Source organism: Anolis carolinensis, chromosome 1 (assembly GCF_035594765.1).
Source record: "Anolis carolinensis isolate JA03-04 chromosome 1, rAnoCar3.1.pri, whole genome shotgun sequence".
In the NCBI taxonomy this organism is placed as follows: domain Eukaryota; kingdom Metazoa; phylum Chordata; class Lepidosauria; order Squamata; family Dactyloidae; genus Anolis; species Anolis carolinensis.
In genome coordinates, this window is record NC_085841.1 from 136,662,140 (window position 1) to 136,683,978 (window position 21,839).

General features: G+C 38.9%; 1 protein-coding gene across 4 annotated transcripts in view; it reads right to left on the bottom strand.

Moving 5' to 3' along the window:
• The window catches only part of csmd1 (CUB and Sushi multiple domains 1), a 1,478,446-nt gene that overhangs the window by 89,980 nt on the left and 1,366,627 nt on the right, over positions 1-21,839 (bottom strand). For all 4 annotated transcript variants that reach the window (XM_062969106.1, XM_062969107.1, XM_062969108.1 and 1 more), the window contains 4 exons: positions 19,613-19,801; positions 18,569-18,715; positions 10,134-10,322; positions 3,493-3,678 (listed from right to left, as the gene is read on the bottom strand). In XM_062969106.1, the coding sequence (XP_062825176.1) occupies positions 3,493-3,678; positions 10,134-10,322; positions 18,569-18,715; positions 19,613-19,801 (711 nt within the window). The remainder of the gene's footprint in view (positions 1-3,492; positions 3,679-10,133; positions 10,323-18,568; positions 18,716-19,612; positions 19,802-21,839) is intronic.

A 21,839-nucleotide genomic window follows, 5' to 3' on the forward strand; every position in this document is an offset into this window, starting at 1 on the left:
GGCCGTTCCCAGTTGGTGAAGCTGGGGGACACCTGCTTGGACCCCTGGCCATTGACCTGTGGGGTCCCGCAAGGTTCTATTCTGCCCCCCATGCTTTTTAACATCTACATGAAACCGCTGGGAGGGGTCATCCGGAGTTTTGGAGTACGGTGCCATCTCTACGCGGATGACACCCAACTCTACTACTCTTTTCCACCAAAATCCAAGGAAGCCCCTCGGACTCTAGACCAGTGCCTGGCCACTGTGTTGGCCTGGGTGAGGGCCAACAAGCTAAAGCTCAATCCTAACAAGAAAGAGGTCCTCCAGGTCAGTCGTACGTCTGATCGGGGTATTGGGTGGCAACCTGTGCTTGATGGGGTCGCATTCCCCCAAAGGCGCAGGTCCGCAGCTTGGGGGTCCTCCTGGATTCGGGGCTGACTCTTGAGGCTCAGGTGTCGGCCGTGGCCGGGAGGGCCTTTGCACAATTAAAACTTGTGTGCCAGCTGCGACCATACCGCGAGAAGTCTGATCTGACCATGGTGGTCCATGCCTTAGTTACATCTAGACTGGATTATTGCAATGCGCTCTACATGGGGCTGCCTTTGAAGACGGCCCGGAAATTACAATTAGTACAACGTTAGGCAGCCAGGTTTCTAACTGGAGCGAATTACAGGGCACGTTCAACGCCTCTGTTTAAAGAGCTCCACTGGCTGCCGTTTATTTTCCGGGCCCAATTCAAGGTGCAGGTTATCACCTACAAAGCCCTAAACAGTTTAGGACCCACCTACCTTAGAGACCGCATCTCCTCCTATGAACCTGCATGTTCTCTTCGCTCGTCGGGGGAGGCCCTCCTCTCGCTTCCACCACCTTTGCAGTCGCGGTTGGTGGGGACGAGAGAGAGGGCCTTCTCCGTCGTGGCCCCCTGGCTTTGGAACTCGCTCCCCAGGGAGATCAGGCAGGCCCCTACCCTCCTCTCCTTCCGGAAGAGCCTAAAAACCTGGCTCTTCCAAAAGGCCTTCGATGATTAATCATTATAGGTTCGATTTATCTGCCCACTCAATAATAGGATGCTCTGCCATTATTACCTTGCACTTTACTGACTATTTTAGCTATGTAACTACCTCTCCCATTTTGAAATACTCGGCACTTAGTCTCCCATTTTTAACATTTTATGCTGTATGTTGATTTTTATGATTGTTTTATTGATGTTGATGTTTTATTGTTGGGATGTTTGTTTCATTGTTTTATTGTTATTATATTGTTGTGTCGGGCAAGGCCCCATGTAAGCCGCTCCAAGTCCCTCCGGGGAGATGGGGCGGGGTATAAAAATAAAGTTATTATTTATTATTATTATTATTATTATTATTATTATTATTATTATTATTATTATTATTTTAATCAACTTGGAATGCTGCCTTGTAAGAAGGCATTGACTATTCCCTTCACTATATAGCTAAAGGGAAGAGGGTAGGATTTTCCACTGGGAAACAGATTATTGTGGCAAGTGAATAAAATTTAAATTACGTTTTTGATGTCATCTTTTTAAAAGCAGTTCAGAACATTTCTTAGATTCTTTTTATTCCCACACCACTTTGGTCCCATGTACACTGCCACTATATGGTCAGTTTAGATTAATATAATGCAATTTAACTGAACAGAACTTTGCATATATAATGCAGGTTTCGAACAGTGTTATATGGCAGTATAGATGGGGCCTGTGTGAAATGTGCTAAGCTAAGAAGTAATGATTGGTCCAAAGACACCAGTATGATTTTGTCTGTGTCTGTTTACATACAAAATTAAGACTGGGAAATGAACTCAATGCTGAGGACATAATAAAGAAGTGTGCAACATTATTCAAGAGACTGAAAAGCTGTTTCTACATTTTAATTTTGCAGTAAATTCTTTGTATTTATCAATCCTACTAGACGTAAAACAAAATATACTTAACAGATACTTTATTTAAAACAAGTTATTCAGGAACCCTCTTGGATTTCACAGACACTAGTGACACTTGCTATTTTTGCACACAGCATTTGACTCAATATGATGTCATATTTGTCTCAAAATTGTGTGGGGATGTGGGTAAGCTGTCTTCTTTCAATGCTGATTCGTTTTTCTTGATGTATGTATTAACGGTTCCCTGATTCCAAATATAGTGCAGTAAATATAATTACTCTGAGTATGAATATGTGTCAGATCATTAGCGTGATATTAGTTACCTGCACCATTGCTTGCACAGGCTTCCAAAACAGACAGTTAACCCTGAACTTAAATGTACTTTCATAGGACAACCATCTTTGCTCAATAACCAGTTGTAGAGATGCAACTTAGAACACATCTACGCATACCACATACACCAGAACTGATCTGGAGTGGGTTACTCTGGATCAGTTCTGAGGGAGTTTTAATCATAACTTGTTACTGTCATTGACTATTTAAAAAATCTGAATGCACATTCAAGCCGACAATATACCCACTTTGTATTCTTCTTTAGGAAATCTATTATTTGAGTAATTTCAATTTCAAGGGGAAACGAAAGCAAGTTGATAATAAGAGACTCATCTACACCAGATAGATGAGCCTCTTACAGCAGTGGTGACCCCCTTCTGATACCAGCTTCAGCAAATACTTCAAATATATCTAGACCCAATACTGCCTGCATGGTTAAAAAAAAAAGAATATCTGCAAAACACTTTTATTCAGAGCATAGCATTCCACTCCCACTCAAAGCAACCTCAGATCCAGCACATATGCTATCGAGACAGCATCGGCCCTACTGCTTGTCACTTCCTCTGTAGGGCCATGTTCAAAAAGGTAGCTATGATGTATCCATAAAAACAGCTTAGAAAGGGAGGGATATTTTATAGTCAGAAAAAACTATTCAGAGGTTTAACAAACAGCCTGAAGAAAATGTTGATTGATATTTCTTTTAATCTGCTCCCTTGAGTTCTAATCTTGAGGGAAAGGCTAGATATAAAGTGGTTGGTTGATTAATTGATTGCCAATACAAAGCAACAAAGAACTTTGGAAGCTTAAGGAAAGTGAGGAGGCAGACTCCAATATTGTGTTTTACTGTTTCCATAAGATGGACAAAGGAGAAGCATAAAATAATAAAGTTGGGAAAGATCTCAAGGACCACCTAGCAGTTCAACCTTTGGTCATGCAAGAATACACAAATATAGCACCCTATTCAGATGCCTAGTACAAAGAAATAAGTTACTAAGCAATAACACTGCCTTGGAAAGAAATAGTCAACAGTTTTCTCTTCTGAAGTTATTGAGAGATGACATTAGGGTTTCATATCCCAGACTTATTGAGTAGCCACGTCTTTAGTGATATCAGCACTTTAGAATAAACAGATTTACCATAGCACACTCTCGGGATTCTGGATTAAATGAAACCTCTGACCTGATTCCTGCTTCTACTTTCTTAGTAGCACTATTCTAAATAAACCAGGCTAAGCAAAATTATTTGTTGTTGGGTTTTTTTTTTAAAAAAAGCTTAACTTACGTTTACAGACAGGTGGCTTTCCTTTATTGCTCCACAATCCATCTTCTTGACATACTGCTGTTGTTTGTTGACTAGATTCTAGCTTGAAGCCCTCATTACACTCATATATCACTTTGCTGCCCAAAACAAACTCATTACCCCAAACTGAACCATTTCCAGGAGATACTGGCATACCACAGGACACAGCTGAAAAGAGAGGAGAAACAGAAAAGCTACTGCCCCAGGAAGTAATAATTAATGGTATCATATTTGCTACTTCACAGGAGGAAAATGCTATATGGATCACACTATATTTCTCACATCGTTGCTGAGAAGTAATTTGGCTTTATTACATGGTGCAAACTCCAATAATAAAAATAACAATGATATGATAGAAATATTTGAAAGGCAAATATTGCCACTAAAGCTAATTTTAGCAGTATGCTACCATTTGTATGCCTGACTAATAGGGTTGTGCGACTGTAAAAAAAAAACTTTCAAAAATCATTACAAAATTTGGGGGCACTAGCATTTCATTTCTAAAGTTACTTTTAGAACTTTTTAGAACATTACTTTTTTGCTGTTGTAATTGCGCAAGTGGGAAAACTTCAGGGGTTCCTTTCTCCCTCGTTTTTGCAGCTTTTGGGGTGAAACTTACTACAATGGTAGAACACATTTACGACTGTTAGTCCATCAAGTTTCAGAACATTTTACTTCTCCGTGGAGTTTTGGGGAATTTTCAGTTTTTATAAACAATATTTTTTAAAAAATAAACTACAAGAACTATCTCCTTGAATTTTCTATACAATGACACAAGATAATAAGGAACCTTCTCCTCAACTTTCAGAAATATTAATACATCTTCTGATTTTAAGGATTTTAAAAAAAAGTTTTGACAAAAATGTTTTTTAAATAAAAGTCACAACAGCTATCTCATTGAACGTATTAACCAATAGAACTTCCATTTAGTGATTTCTTCCAAGCCCAGCGCAGAGATTTACTTACTAGAAGCATTAGCCAGTCCTCCTCTTTGCAGATTCAACAATTTCTTGGAACTCTGACTGGCTGCTGCTACGGAGGGACAAATCTCTCAGCTATCCTGATTGGGGTTTTTTGATGCTGATCAGAATTCTGAAAAATGTAGTTTAGGGCAGGGCCTTTTGAATTCTCTAGCATAGGTCTCATCACCTTCCCAAACTACATTTCCCAGAATTCTGTGCTTTCTTTCCCAGCAAACTCTGCTTTCTCTCAGGTACTTCCCTCTACTCATAATGAGAGGCCATTAATTTAAAGAGAAAAGGCAGCCTTTTTGGCTTTCCTTTGCTTTTTTGTGCTGAAAATAAAATTGACTTTGGGAGGCTTCAGAGATTTACAAAATTCAAATTAAAAAGTATTGGGTACATTTTGATTCTCAAATTTTTGATGCAGGCCATGCCTCTGCATTGGATATCATGTTGCAAGTACGAATTTAACAAATTTACTATGACTTATGATGATTAATGAAACATTGCACAGCCCTATTAACTAATTTATCTCAAAAGAGAACTTCCATATTCCGATATTTCTCAGGTCTTTATGAATGGGCTGCAGAAGGAAAAACACAAATTCCATTTTCTGCTGTATCTGCACTGCCATATAACACAGTTCAGTGCATTTAAACTGCGTTCTGAAACTGGATAATATGGCAGTACAGATGGGGCCTTAGTTAGACATCATAACATTTTGAGGTGTTCAGAAACATTATTTTCCATTTCATGTATCTACCTCTCTCTCTCATCTATGGATATGATAATTATTTTTCTTTAAAAATAGCAGTTATCCTCACTTAAAACCAGGAAATAGTCAACTCAAAACAATGAAAACCCAAAACATACCCATCAACACAGAAGCTTCATTATAGATATTACAAAGGAAACGTTTCAGGTATTTTAATGACAGACATTGCTACTCTTCAGGTATAATTAGTTTAATGCATTGCTGCTTGCTTGTGCACTTTTTGCTGTTTCAGCAACAATAAATTATTTTGCCTTGGAAGGAAATCAACTTTTTCATGCAGCAGCAAGAACCTTATCATCTCTGTTGTTACTTGTCTAGAAGGGAAATGAAAAGTATCATCTGACCTAACCTACTTAACCTGAGTTAAAGATGTGTTCTTTTGAAATTCAGACTTGAGGAACACATACTGAAAGAACTTCACCATCTACCAAATTAAGGAAATGGAAAATTACATTTCATTCATTATTTATAGTGCAATTTGGGTGCTCAGTTACAAGTTCATCTCAGTGGAATTAGTTTTACGGGTACTTTGGACACAATGAAAAGTTTTCCTTTAGGCTTAAAAAAGATCCTTGGAAGATTTGCTAAAATAAATAAATAAAAGAATGAATTAATCAAGCATGGTTTTAATAAGTTCAATGAAAACCTTTCTCTTTTTAAATAAAGGATTCTTCTTATCTTGTCTAACAATTTTGTAGGGAAAGGAAACAAATCCTTTATAAACAATTCTGCTAAGATGTGCTAAAGGCAGGTTCTATGCTACATTATATGGTTCTACACTGATCATTTAAAAGTATTGAATCAGCGTTGAAGAAAGTGGTTTCATTGTACAGATGATTACTTAGGAAATCCTGAAACCAGTTTGAGGTCCAAATGGTAATTGCAAAAACCATAGAAAACTGATGCACATTAATGGATTTTTATGTGTGTATTTGTGAGAATTTGTCTGGCTGTTGCAGTTTGGAGCTAGCTTTGAACTATGTTAAAGAGTCAGTGCAGATGTATCACCAGTGAAGCACAGTAGTTCTGCATGCAGCATAATGCCATGCTGTGTCATTTCCCACTCCCCAGACTGCTGTAGACCCATTGAAGCTCCAACTCTACCATGTCCAGAGAGAGCAGGGCAGAAGAATTGCAGAAACACCTAGGCATGCCCTCTAACAGATCTAAAATGATTACATTATACAGGTCCTCTGGGGGCAGCTACTCCAATCATCCAGAACCTGCTTGGTGACTGTCACCCAAAGGATATTTTCATTGGCTGCCCAGGATTGTGGAATGACCTGCCAGAAGAGCCAAACCAGCTGTCAGAATTCAAGATACAACTTAAGACCTATCTCTTCCGGCAGGCCTACCCAGTCCATTTTAGCTTATGAAATTAACAGTTTCATAACATTGTGCTTTCCCCCATCCTAGGATGCTGCTGATATGGAACCAGGATGGAGCCCAGCACAGCCCATCAAATAACACTGGGCTACTGCTGGTGGGGCTCCTTCCTGGCTCTGTCTTGGCAGCATGGTCAGAGGCAGCCCTGAGAACTTGAGGGACTACCTGTGTTCTCATTCACTAAGCCAGGGGCAGCATGGGAGGAAACTAGGAGCAGCCAGAATACATTGTATGAAGGTAAGGGGACAAAGCAATGCTCTGCCCAAAAGATTCCCCCACTGGCCCACAAATTCCCCCGCTGCCCCATGGATTCACCCACTGTCCCCCAGCTTATGGACTTCTGTCTGATGAGGTCCTGAAAGTCAAAGCCTGTGTCTACTGTATTTTAATCTTTGTTCTGTGTATTTTAATGTGTATTTCATAGAAATAAAATTTAATATATGTATTTTATTGAATGTTTTATGCTGATGTGTTTTTAACTATGTTGTGCCTGCCCCGGGCTGTGATGAAAGGTGGATAACAAATAAAATCATCATCATCATCACCATCATCACCATCATCATCTGAAGCCTATTCAGGTCTCCAGAGATTAAGACAAAATTTCAAAGCCCTCCTGCTCTCCTCCAGGCATAGAATTGTGGGGAATGCTTTAAGCTACACAGTAGATCAAGGAGGGGAGTTTGGCCAGTGGAGAAGAAGGATGAAAATATCAATGTTTGCAACAATAAATAAAGTCTTACACAGATTTTAAGGTTAATATACCACTACTGGGATATCAATCAATTATTGCCATAAAGCAAGTTGCTATTTATACCCCACATGTCTCTTTAACAGGAACATTGGTGGTGAAAACATAATTTTCTGCTGCACATCAAGTTGCCATATAAACTGAGCATCACAGCTATGCATGTAGACTTTTAAAAACTGTATTGATACATCCTCAATGTGACTGATGATTAAATTCTGTGTGCATTGACTTCATTTATTTATTTAAGAGTTCCAAGATCAACAGGAGCTCTCTCTATCCAATCACCTTTAAAGGCTCAGGAAAAGGATCTTCTTGGTGGCAGCTCCCAGACTTCACAGATCTTTCTTCTTAAATCTGACCTGTACTGTTGTCATGGTCTATAGTCTTTTAATGAATGTTAAAGGTTTTAGTGTTTTGTTTTAAATAACTGAGTATTTTTCAATATTTTTATAGTTTTAATCTGTGTTTGTAATACATTGCAAGCAGCCTTGAGTCTATTGTAGAGGGAAATAATAAAATAATAAAATACATTATTATTGTGCAGCTGCAGCAGTTCCTAGACGAAACAGCCGGACTGGATCCTTTCCAGTCCGGCTTCCGTGCGGGGCATGGGACAGAGACTGTATTGGTTTCCATCACGGATCATCTGCGATGCCAGCTTGACCAGGGCGGGTCGGTGCTGCTTGTGTTATTGGATCTCACAGCAGCATTTGACACAGTTGATCACAATCTTCTAACCCACCGCCTTGCTGTTGCCGGAGTCAGGGGGACAGCTTCAAATTGGCTGGCCTCCTTTCTTCACAAACGTGGACAGCGAGTGGAGAGGGGAGGCCTGTTCTCTGAGAGGTCCCCTCTACTTTGTGGGGTTCCTCAGGGGGCCATTCTCTCCCCTCTGTTGTTTAACATCTATATGCGACCACTTGCTCAGCTGGTCCGAGATTTCGGGCTCGAGTGTTATCAATATGCTGACGACACTCAGCTTGTGTTAAAGATGGAAGGCTGACCGGATTCTGTACCAGAGAAATTTCATCAGTGCCTCGAGGCCGTTATTGGATGGTTGCGTTCCAGTAGGTTGAGGGTGAATCCAGCAAAGACGGAGACCCTATGGCTAGGTCGACCGGGCAGCGGAGATATCCAGTTGCCAACCCTGGATGGCGAAGCGCTATGCCCGTCCTCACTGGTAAAGAGTCCGGGAGTCTTCTTGGACCCTTCACTGACAATGGAGGCCCAGGTCTCCGCCGTTAGCAAAACCGCCTTTTTCATCTTCGGCAGGCTAGACGGCTAGCCCCTATCTGTCTAGGGACAACCTGGCTATGGTGATCCAGGCTATGGTCATCTCGTGACTGGACTACTGTAACGCCCTTTACATTGGCATTCCTGTGTCTGTGATCCGGAAGCTCAAATTGGTGCAAAATGCAGCTGCCCGGCTCCTTGCGGGAATCCTGATGAGATGCCACATAACACCAATCTTACTGCAGCTGCACTGGTTACCAATTGAGCACCGAATCACTTTCAAAGTGATGGTGCTTACCTTTAAAGCCTTACATGGTCTAGGGCTGATGTACCTGAGGGACCACCTTACCCCCTACAAACCCCAGAGATCCCTCCGTTCTGAGGACCAAGACCTATTACAAGTCCCCAGTTTTAAGACCTTGTGTCTAACAACAACTAGACGCAGAGCCTTTTCAGCAGTGGTGCCATCTCTCTGGAACACCTTGCCACCTGAAGTTCATGCCTTGCGGGACTTGTCGGCCTTCCGCAGGGCATGTAAGACATGCCTGTTTCGGCAGGCTTTTGAGTTCTGTTATTGATATTTTAAATGGTGCTTTTAGGATGTTTTAAAGATGTTTTTTAAGATGTTTTAAAGATGTTTTTAAATTGTTGATTTTAGCCTGTTCTTGTAAGCCGCCCCGAGCCCTAGGGGAGTGGTGGCATATAAGTTTGAGAAATAAATAAATAAATAAATAAATAAATCAAATCATACTTCAAAGCTGGAATGTTTAAAAACAAATTTTTCAGTTGTTCTGATAGTGTCTAAAACTCTTACTGCTTTAGCCACATATAAATATGTACTTTAAAGACATTACATCCAAGAAATTATTTTTGTAGATACCTTATATTAAAGCATCCCTATTCCATATTCATGTTCTGTCTGTTTCTCTTTTCTCTAAGTCATCTTTCTTTTCTTTCCTTCTTTCTTTCTTTGATACCTTTACATTTACATTTTTGAACCCATCTCTTCTTAAAAAAGAATTTAACATAGCAATTCAGATGCTCAGTTTTCAATAGCATATGCTTTGGGTGTGTTTGGAGAATGCTGTTTGCATGTGTATTTCTGAACTTGTCTAAAATTCTTACAATTTTGACCACATATGAATCTGTATTTTAAAGACATTAAATCCAAGAAATGTGTTTTTATAAATACAATCCATTACATTAATACACCCCTAGTCCATCTTCATATCTGATGTATCTCTTTAACTCTTCTTTTCACTCCTCTCTATCTCTATTTCCCTCCATTTTTTTGTATTTACTATTTATAAAATTACAGCAACAACAAAATTAATGTAGTGTTCCAGATGCCCAACAATGAAGACAGAAGCAGATATTTTCAATAGCATGAACGTTGAGTATATTTGGAGAATGAGGTTTGCATGGGTGTTGCTAGGAAACTGGTTTCTGCAGCTAGGATTTCCCTGCCTTCTTTGAAAAGCTACAATTTTTTTTTTCAAAAATAGTTTAAGATTCTTACCTTGGCAGAGTGGAATAGGGGAATCCCACTGATACATGCCATTTGGATGACGTCTACAAGTTGCATTGCTACGGCCAATTATTCTGTATCCAGGCTTACAATAATAGTGGACCGTACTGCCAACTGTGTTCCTGGTTTTATTAATAATTCCACCATTCTTCACAACATGGTTTAAGCTGCAGTAAGGAGCTATGTGGGAGTAAAGTATAAACAGACAAAACAAACACAGTAAAATCATTAATTAAAATGTAATGTTTGCTTATTATTTGAGACCATGAACTCAAGCTTAGCTTTTCTTTGCAATCTGCATTAGCATGCAATCGGCTTAGAGAACGGCACTCAATTCGCAACCCTTGTTTCTACAATTTATAGGGTAAAAAAATATGAGGGCATTTTTGCATATCTAATTCAAAATTCAGTTGAGCCTCGCTTGTGCAGTTTATGTGACTGTGTGATCATCCCTGTTGTCGAGTAGAAATAACAAGAGACGTTTTGATTTGAATGTTTATCTTGAGTTATTTTAATGCTTACATTTGCATTACAAAATTGGCTGGGCAAAGTTCTTTCAAAGACTAATGTGAAATCTTCAGTGAGTGCTAGCTTCCAAGGCCCTCTATGTGCAACTATATATAAAAAAGCCACAGCTAGTGCAAAACGCAGAAGCTATTCTGTCGACAGATACAGCTTATGGAGAGTAAGAGTGTGTCTACTATCTACACTGTAGGATTACTGCAATCTGACACCACTTTAACTGCCATGGCTCAATGCTATGGAATTATGGGTGTTGTAGTTTTACAAGATCTTTAACCTTCTCTGCCAAAAAGTGCCTCACCAAACTACAGTCCCCAGGATTAAACAGTGAGCCATGGCAGTTAAAGCTATGTCAAACTGCATTACTTCTATGGTGTAGATGCACCTGAAATAACATTTTTTTTATTAAAGCCTTTTGAGGATAATTAATTTTATCCACATTTGCATATGCATCATGGTTTTAAATTGTTTAAAACTGCTTTAACTAATTTTAAATTTTAATATTGTTTAATATTAAATTGTTTGATATGCTTTTAGTCTATAAATTATTTCTTTCTTTTATATGCTTTAAATTGATTTTGCTGTGGGCTGCATCAGCATCATATGACATAGGGAAGAACTATTTTTATAATTGTTCAGCAAGGGCTTTGTGCTGCTGCTACAGAGCCCCACCTACTGCCTAGAGCTATATGTAGTCAGATCAGCCAAATGTTCATGCTTACACATTAGAGCCTACAGCACCCCATTTTCCTTCAGTAGTCCTCTGAAAAATCTGACCATCCTGTGTTGATATCAAGATTCATGACTAATCAATGAAAGCACTACCTGATTTTCATTCTTTACTCTTTGTGAGAGAATCCCTTTCTGCAAGCTTTCTTGCACAGAAAGGACCCCTAAAGACAACCCATTGTCTGAATATATTCCATCCATATTTTCTGACTTCCAAAAAAGATAAAAGGCATTGAATTCCATGGTTTCTGGTCCCCATCTACACCGCCATATAATGAAGCTGTGACACCTCAGGCAGCGTGAGCATGGGAATCAGACACGAAGGCCAATAAACAATCTAATACCTTTATTAAGGAAATAAAGGAGGCAATAAAAGTAAGCAGAGTATATAGTCCAGCAGTAGACCTTTCAGGATAGGTCAAATATAGTCCAATAATATGTAAGCAGATATCCAGTATTAGAGTTCAAAGTTTTAAATCCATTAACCGAAACACACTCAAACCTGTAGGCTGTTTGAGTGTGGAATTAAGGCAAGAGCTGTCCAGAGTTCCAGGGCTCAATCCGAGGCTAGGATGCAAAGCAAGGCAAAGTTAGTCATGGTAAAGCTGAATCACTGTCCAGGCTTGACAGGAAGGTGAGAGGCAGCTGGTCTACTCGAGAGTAGCAAGCTGCAGAACTAGAGTCGATGTGATCCCTCAACTGACACGTTGAACACCGCAAGATCTATTTGGTGCCCAGAACTTTTATGGGACTTTGCTCTCCTCCTCAGCCAGGTGTCCGAGCTCTTTCCCAAGGGAAAAAAGACCCAAGACAACAACTTTGCCAGATGCAGTCCTCCCTGAAAACTCTCAAGGGAACCAGCCTAATTAATGCTGGCTTTTTCTGCTAAACGAGCGCGCCTTCTCAAAATCTGTTTTTGCGCGTGCGAAGCCTCCCAAGATAATCCCAATGGGCTTGGGCTGTGGTGCAGGCTGGAGAGCAGCTGCAATGAATCACTGCAATGAATCACTCTGACCAGGAGGTCATGAGTTCGAGGCCCGCTCGGAGCCTATGTTTGTCTTGTCTTTGTTCTATGTTAAAGGCATTGAATGTTTGCCTATATGTGTAATGTGATCCGCCCTGAGTCCCTTTCGGAGTGAGAAGGGCAGAATATAAATGCTGTAAATAAATAAATAAATAAATAAATAATCGGCGGTCAAAACTAACATTCTCTGGAGAACCGGGCTGAGAGCCAAGGCCCTTTCTTGTGAACTGTGGGCTAGAATTGTCAACAGTGGGCACCTGGAAAGGGACGGAATCAAGCGGAAATGGCGGAAACCCCATCTCTTCTTCGGTCTGCTCCGTAATAGCAACAGGGTCATGACTCGGGGGTCTCTGAGACACTACAGAAGCTTGAAGTTGGATTATGTGGTCAGTGTAAAGTCATATAATGCAGTTAAACTGCACTGAACTGCATTATATGTGTGAAGATGGGACCTGAATTGTTCTATTGCAGTGTCTTGAAATGTCATGTCGCACCCATTTTAATATCAAGGCACCAATACAAATAGAGATGCACCTAGATTAGTCTTACCATTGAGCAATTAGTTAGATATAATAGATTTTAGCTGACTGATCAGTTAAATAATGGATTGTATTTGCATACTCATGCTTATGCATAAAAGTAAGAATAATGATAAAAATGGAAGGGCATTTATTCATGGAGATCTGTTGTGCAGGCCATCAGGGCATGATTGAATAATCTTCCCAAACCTTCATACCTCCAATCTGCACTGCAATAAGGAAATGTGACAGTGGTCCTGTTTCTGATTGTCAAAGCCGTGTTTGCTGGCAGGAGGGGTTAAAATGGGTCTGGGACTGTTGGGCCAGATTATAGAACCACAAAATTGGTAGAAGCTTCATGGGCCATTGAACCCAACCTTCTGTTCAATGTAGGATCTCCAGCTTGAGCATCCCCATCAGATAGCTGTTTAGAGGAGACCCCCTAGTCCCCCTCCCTTCCCTAGGTTATTGGTTGCATTGTTGTCTATTGGCTCTTACTGTCAAGAAATTCCTTTTAATATTAAATCAAAACCCAGTATTCCTGTAACTTGAAACCATTAGATTCAGCCTGCCTCCTGGGACACCAGAAAACAGCCCTGTCCCCTCCTCTATGTCATAGGCTTTGAGGTATTTAAAGAAAGACATCATGTCACCCCTAAGTCTTCTTTTTACTAACGTCTTCCATCTTTCATCATATGTTTTGTTCTCTATATATCTTAAGGAAGTGCTCTTCTCTATACCTGTTCTCGTTTGTCTGTATCCTTCTTAAAGAAGCACTCAAAAGTGAATGTGGTATTCCAGGTGAAATCTGACCAGTACAGAGGATTGTGGGACTATTGCTTCTCTTGATTAGGAAACTATTATTCTATTAATGCAAGTTTAAAAAGCACCTTCTTTGCTGCAGCATCACATAGCTAATGTTCAATTTATGATCTGCAATAATCCCAAGGTCCTATGTGGTAGTTCTAAGCGGGGTGTCCCCTATTCTATACATGGGCATTTAGGTTTTCTTGCCTTAAATGTAGAATTTTGGATTTGTCTTAAATTTCATTGTATTAATGTCTGCCCTATTTTATAGTTTACTGAGGTCTTTTTGTATTATTTTCCTATCTTGCAATGTGTTTGCTTAATTTCCTAATTTGGCAAGCTTGATAAGGTAATGGCCCTAAAATTAAACCACAAGGTACTCCACTCAAGACCTCTGCTCACATAACTCATGGGGTAGTTTCACCTTAACATGACTTCCAGAACTTATCCGTATCTTGGGTCAGTATAAACGGTTGAGCTGCTTCCTATCTTGGAAGCACCCAAAATATTTAAAACTGTCATCCTGTTTTCTATAGGCTCTAGCAGCCTGGGGAAAGGGGATAGCACTACCCCCATTGATCTGGCCTTAGTGGTGAACACTAGGCATAAAAATTGCTGTGGTCACCATTCAGTGCCTGATGATAACCAGAACACTGAGGCAATCGGAGAAGGGAGCAGGATAGGAGGGAGAAATTACTCCTTTCCTACTCCCTTCTCTCACATCACTCTGGCTATCATCACTACAAGCACCAAATGATGACTACTTCAATTTTTGTGCCATTGGTCACTGCTAAGGACAGATCAGTGGGGGCAAGGTAAGAGTGGAGTTCCAGAGTCACCAAACTGGTTCTGGCACTGGGTCATGATGATACCATCAGTTTGCCAGGCTTGCTTGGGACCATGCAATGTGGGCACCCACCAGCCTGTGAGCTTGCTTGGTGTTGGCCATGCAGATGTCGGCAACCCTGAGTACACCACTCTGGATCAGTATTGCTACTTCTAGCACATGGAGGTAGCCTCTAAATTAGCAACATATGGAACTTAGCCAATGCCATTTAAATGCACAAAAATAAAGATTTAGAAACATAAAACATTACAATATAACAACACAAAATAAAAAATGGAATATATAAAAAGCTACAAAAAGCATCTTAAAATATTTTTTCATCTCAGCAGAGCCTGAAAATCAAAACATAAATTGGCAAACTAAAAATAGGGCATCACACACTGGATGTCATTCTTATTACCTAGGAAGAGGTACTGACATTAAGATTTTACTGAAAATGACATGCTGAATAAAAGATCTACTATATATTTAAATGCAGAATTTTCTGAAATGAAACAGATATAAATGGATTTATGCCATAACTTGAATAGTCCTGTTAAGTTCCACATTTTGATCCTGAGCTTAGAAATCTGAAGATGACTCTCTCTGATGCTGATAAGGCCATGAGAATGTGCTGAAGCCATCAAGGTCATGAGCCACTTAAGATGGCAACTTGATAGGCCAATGAAAATGGACAGGGGTTTATTCCCACTGAGCCTACAGGAGTGTTGGTATTTATGAACTTTAATTGGTTAATTCATTTGTTTAATGTATTAATGTTGGACACCTCATACCAAATTTCATGAACTGTTCTTGCAATTATTCCATAGGTAAAAGAGAGAGAGCACATGAACAAGGAAAACTCTGACTTTGATTAAGATTGCATTGGTTAAATGCATGCCTCATTATTAATTCTTGGATTGTTGACATACCTTTATCATAAACCACACATACAGAAACAATGACACATGCCATTAGGTTATCCCATGGAATTAGAATTAAAGTCTAATTGTAACAAAATGCAAGATTTGTATTTTTTATTGATTTAGATTAAAAAGGTAGAATTAGGAAGCTTCTTCATACCAGAATTAGGGAAATTTTTATAACAGAATTTGATATTAACAACTTGACTTAAAAGTTTCTGTTTTTAAGATGGCAATTTTTAATGCCATTTTCATTTTCCCCTTCCATTATTTCCCTTCCTCTCTAGGGAAAATAGTAACTGTCTGTATAATAAAGTGACACTGACTATACAAAGGAGCTGTCAAAAAAACATTGTGAACAGCCTGAAGGGAAACTGAAAAAAAAAACTCTCCTGTTTATCTCCTTGGCCTCTAAATGTCAAATATTAATGGTAACACAGTCAAATTTTGAGACAAAACCATGTCTTCAAACTGATAGTTCTTTAGCCTCCCATGACTCCATCATATGCACATGAGCTTTTATTAAGAATATTGTGCATTTTGGGTGAAATTATAGCTGTACTGATTTGCTTATAAGTTTCATTGAACTCAGTGGGATGCACTCCGGAGTAAATATATAGAGAATATAATTTCTATTCTAAAAGCCTCTAGAAAAAAATATATTCTTCATATATTTATAGCAGGCATTTAGGAAAAGAATATAAATTTTCATCAAGACATACCATGTCCTAAGTAAACTATGCAAATTGCCTTTAAAAAAAATCAGCAGAATATATTTTGTTTTAACAAAGTGCTATGGGAATCACTGTTCTCTGTATTTGATCACAGAAAGCCATGCTTAGCCCCTTGGGCTTGTGAATTTTTAGCTCATATATTACCAATAATATATGTTCATGATTTTTTTAGAAATAGACTGACTGGGGACAATCTAGATTGATTAGTTTGCCTTTGGGGTTGGGTGGCTGGCTGTGGACTAGCTGAAGAGATGGAGAGATTACACCTGTTTTAGCAGTTTGGATGTACTTCTTCACAAAGGATTTGTCTTCACTGGTCTCAAACCTTGGTTCCAATCAGAAATCACTCTTTGATGTATTTCTGGTTGGTAACATGGGGTAAAAACCGGTGACTCTCTAGAGCAGCCTGGCACTCCAGGGTAGTGTGGACTCCTGGACTAGCTCTAATTCAAACCGATTCACTGTCCACGTGACCAGGCACTGTCATCCCCCCTTCCCTGTCCTCTGTAGATTGGGTCACATGATTTCTGTTGCTGTGGGGCTCCCAAGAGCGACTGGCCACTGCCACATCCCTATGACATCAGCAAAGGCACCAGCAAGAGAAGGAGGGGCAATCCAGAGTGATTGCTGGCTGCCACAGCAACAAAAATAGCAACCTAGCTCTTGCTACTGCTGTTACTCAGGGGCTGAATGTACAAACAGATCAACTGAATCTGTGCCTTGTCTGAAGCAGCAATGCTCTGGACCAAAGAATCTTCCCAGTAGCCCTATGTAATGAGAAAGAACAACTCTGAAACCCTGGAAAGCCTTGCCAGTCATTGCAAACAACCTCAAGTTAGACAATTATCAGACTTGAGGTAAGGCAGTTTTATAAACTGGAATAAAGATCAACACAGACACATATTTTTTTTCCTCTTAAATGTTGCAGTGTTGAAGCCCACAAGTAAGCTTGTAGCTATTTGTATATTTTGGGCTAGCAGGTATGAAATAAATTATTTTTCTACAATACATTCTATTTTGGAAAGCATCACAGAAGAAAACTTTAGTGAACTTTACAAAGCATTCTGGACATCTGCTATTTGCCAAACCTTGTGCAAAGTCATGGTTGGAGGAACAGGGAGGGGAGGAGGGAGGCAGTAAATCGTTACAATAGGCTGATAGTTGAGGAGTAGCCTGCTGGCTCTGTCACAGCTGCCATAGCATCAATAGCCTTTTTGAGACCCAGTTTCTTTCCCATTTTTCATGCTGTTGCTTTCCCTCATTAAGATTCAGGCCCAACTGCTTACTCTGCCACTTGCTGTTATTCCTTTCTCATTCTGGATGTCTCTCCTGCATCAGATGTAGAGAGAACTATGCAGCCTTTCAAGATATTTTGTTAGTAAAACCAGAGAAAGTGTACTCTGAGCTGTTCTTTAAAAGATGCCCTCCTCATGTGCTGGGCTAATACATCTGTATGCCACAAACTCCTTGTAGTTTGCCATCCTAAGATAAAAATCCTGGGAAATACATCTCCAGTCATGATTCTCAATATTCAAAACAATATCTTTTTAAAAATGTTTTCCCAAGTAGGAAAATATTTAGTAAATTATATGCAAATGGTCATTGGTTTGCTTTCTATCTATCACCTAACAATTTCATGTATTGCAGGGTCATTCTGTGTGATATAATATGGCTTTAATTTTTCACACACAGAGGACCGCTCACAATGTCAAACTCTGTCCAGGCTGCTTCACAATCATAGACCAACCTTTGGGAGGAAATCCATGACAGGAAACCACAATAGTATGTTGATTACAGGTTTGACTAAGTAGGTAGATCTTACTCTAATAATGAATTTCAGTGGTTGGCCTTGGCCAGACACTATAGTGTGGCCAAATGAGTGAAGATAACTTGGTGGAGATGTATGATGTTCCAGGATCCTCAAGGGAGGAGCTAAAAAAGTCTCCACTGTTACCAGGGAGAAACTGTGCCTAAGTGAACACATACAAAGACTTTCCATTCTTTTGCCATAATTTTGTCAAATGTGCAAGTATTTTGCCTTAGCTGATTAAATACCATTATGTTAAGTATGTATGCAATCTACATGGAATCAATAACCTTCTAGATTACTGAGACAACAATATTAGGTGAGTAGCTTATATATCCATATATATATACAAGTATCAAGCCAAAAATATTTCTTGGTGTAATAATTAAGACTAAGGATCCCCATGTGATCAGTAGACATACTTCACAGATATGTTATCTAGAAATACAAGGTATCTTTTGAAAGGAGAACATTTGGTTCATGACTTCTCATCTCCCCTTAAAATTATTATATTTCTATAGATGGTGAGTACTAACCTGAATAACGTATCTTGAACCCTTTCTTACTGGTTGCATGGTCAGTTGACCAACGAAGATACAGCTGATTTGATCTGCTTGTGTAGTTCAATTGTCCTGTGTGATTTCCACTCAAGGCAACCAAAAGAGGACTTTGTCCAGAAGGACCTTCAGAAAATGTACAAAACATAATGATAAAAATATTTTCAAAAATATTAAAACTTTTCCCAATTATTTTAAATTGATAAAGTTATTGTGAGTGTTTACTGTTAACAGAATCATACTGAACTATATTGAAAGAACCTGCTGACACCTCAGTGATGCTAAGGAGACACTACAAAGAATTATTGAGAGATTGGATCAATCTGGAGTACAGAATACACTAAACTGACCCACTTAGAAAAAAACATGTCAAGCTGGCATTTTGCACATTTTCTCACACTCTGGAATCACAAGGGCTTGCAAGTCTTTATATTCTTAATTTAACAAATACTAGCTGTTGGGGACAACTAGAAAGTATGCCTGTTGAAAACTTTAAATCATGTTGCAATACCCCCTGAAAATAAGCAAACGCAAAATAGATGAGGGAGAAACACCCGTGACCAAATAGATCATACATAAATATTTTAAAACTTTGATTGTTTTGTAAAAAGTTACTGAATTTCTGCTATTTTTATTACATTTGAAAAAACCTGCATGCAAAAAGTATGAACAACATCTACCCACTCCACTAATGGAAAAGATCCAGATTGTTGCACCCACTCCTATTCTGCCTTCCCTTCTTCTCAGTGCCTCATCAATTCGGACAAGCCATGTTTGGACCTTATTACAGAGAGAATAAATATAGTTTTCACTGATATGCTAAACATAAACCTACAGTACTCTAGACAAAGCATGGAAGCCCTCAGAAGTGAATGTTTCTCCAAAGAAAACAAATAAGAAGAAAACAAAGGTTTGCTGTGAGGGGACTCACTGAAAACCTTTGCCATTATTTTTTATATATATATTTCCATGGACTTACTACATGAGTAGAACATTAAAAAAATAAATCCATATAATTCTTACCATCAAATAATTCCAGCTCATCAAACTGTTTTTCACTTTGGAATGTTTCTACAAACACAGAGATGTTGTAATTTGGTTCAACTTTAAGAGTCCAGGAGCAAGTTTGTGAATGAGGATAGTTTCCCGGATAACCAGGACTGAGAATTACTCCAGATGAATCTGGACGGACTTCATTTGCAGGGCATTGTGCTATATAAATAAAGAAAGGAATGTGAGGTAGGGAGAAATAAAAAACTTGCATACTTTTATATATTTCCACTTTTAATTTTTTTTTTTACAGATATAAAAGGAGACTTTCAATCCAGCTCTGGAATTTATATCTTGTTGAAATGCAATCAATCAGTGTGCAGTGTCAATGTATAAAATGGGTGGTTAAATCAGTGGATAGGTTTATAAACCAGATATTATAATCATATCAAGCTTGCATTTGAAGCACATCCTCAATGTAGAAAAATCTTTACAATTATGTGATTATCCATGTGTGTTTAAGGTGAATATCCGGCTTAAGTTTCTGTGCTTAAAATGTTTTCCAGTGAAGTTCTGGTGAATAAATTAACATTTAAAAATGTGACTTTAAAATTGGTTGGTGCCATCAAGATAAACTGATTCACAGATAAAAAGTGGAAAAATCTAGGTTTCATCATTATGTGAAAAATTCATCATTATGCGATTTGTCTACGAACAAATCCAGACACCAAGATTTAGTCTGAGCAAAACTTTTGCCTAAGGCCCCTTCTACAGTGCCATATAATTCAGTATCTGGTCCCAGATATTCTGCTTTGAAGTGGATTATATAGCAGTGTAGATGCAAATATGGCAGTTTAGATCCAGCCTAAGACACAGGTTATGTGATATGTGTGTGAGAGAGAGAGGGGGGGGGGAGGGAGAGGGAGGGATTGATATAGAAAGAGAAAGGGGGGGCAATTCATAGTTTCTTTTTTAGAAAACCCAATGATTTTCATACATTTCTTCTTGAGGGCAGTGTTTGCATTTAGCCCTTATTGCTGGGGAAAATGCTTCATGTATATGCCAAGTAGAAAATACACAAATTGAAGGAGGCACATAGACATATAGCAACTTTCATTTTAAATTCCATGTAATTATATTTCATAATATATTTTTAAAAATGATGAGGAGACTTTGAACAATACTTCAAATACTTCAAAGTGATTGGCAGCCCTGTCTTCCACCGGGACCTCATATTTAGTCCAAAAGGATATAGAGGCTAAGATGGTTTCACTATCAGGTGTAAAGGCAAGGGCAAAAAACTTTACTTAACTAAAGGAAGTTGCCACAAATAGTACACACACACACACAACCTCTACACAGAATTGAGAAGAAAACAAATGGGATTTCCAAGAGAAAACCAGATGAGAAGAAACACGAAATAATCTCTATGAATCATATCCAGGCTCTTAACTGGCCTCCTAGCCATCAGCTCTGATAGTAGTGCCATGACTGTATTTGAAAGTACCTTTGTTAGCATGGAAGAAACAGCATTTCACTAACAAGGTGCAGATGTTTTGTGGGTGAAACAAGGGATGCTTTCTTAAGACAAACAAGAAATCAATACTAATAGCTCATTAAAATGGCTTTCTTAATTTGGAATTTCTTCTAGAGAACCCCACATTTATTATAGGTGAATACATTTATACAACTGGATAAAACCAACATTATCCATATCCAGAGATGCAGATGCAAATATGCGCTGTGGGAGATGACAGATGTTGCCAAATGGCAGTTGTATTCCCTTCAAGGGAAGGTGAAGAACTCACACATATGCAGAAATCTCATACATGAAGCCTGGACAGTTGTGTTCATGCAAACTACTACACTTGAAAACAGTGGTTCATTAATCAAAGCATCTTTTTTGTTTAATGAAAATCTCTTTCTTTCTTTCTTCTTTCTTTCTTTCTTTCCTTTTAAACACACACACACCTCCAACTTTTCAGAGACTGATTGAAGTCCAAAAAGTAGTCCTTCAAACCTGATATTTCCATACCCCACTGTCTCAACATAGAATTGCCTTGCTTTTTAAACCATAGATTTCAGCAAGGGTTCAGAACTCTATGCCTATGGTGTACTTAGATTGTCTCCCAGTTTAGAAACAGGAAATGAGTAGTTTGATTTGTATAGGGAACAAACAGGTGCACTAGAGTCATGACACACAAACCGAAGCCATGGTGTTTGTCTCCACTTTTTAATGTTTGCTCTGAAATCAAAACTT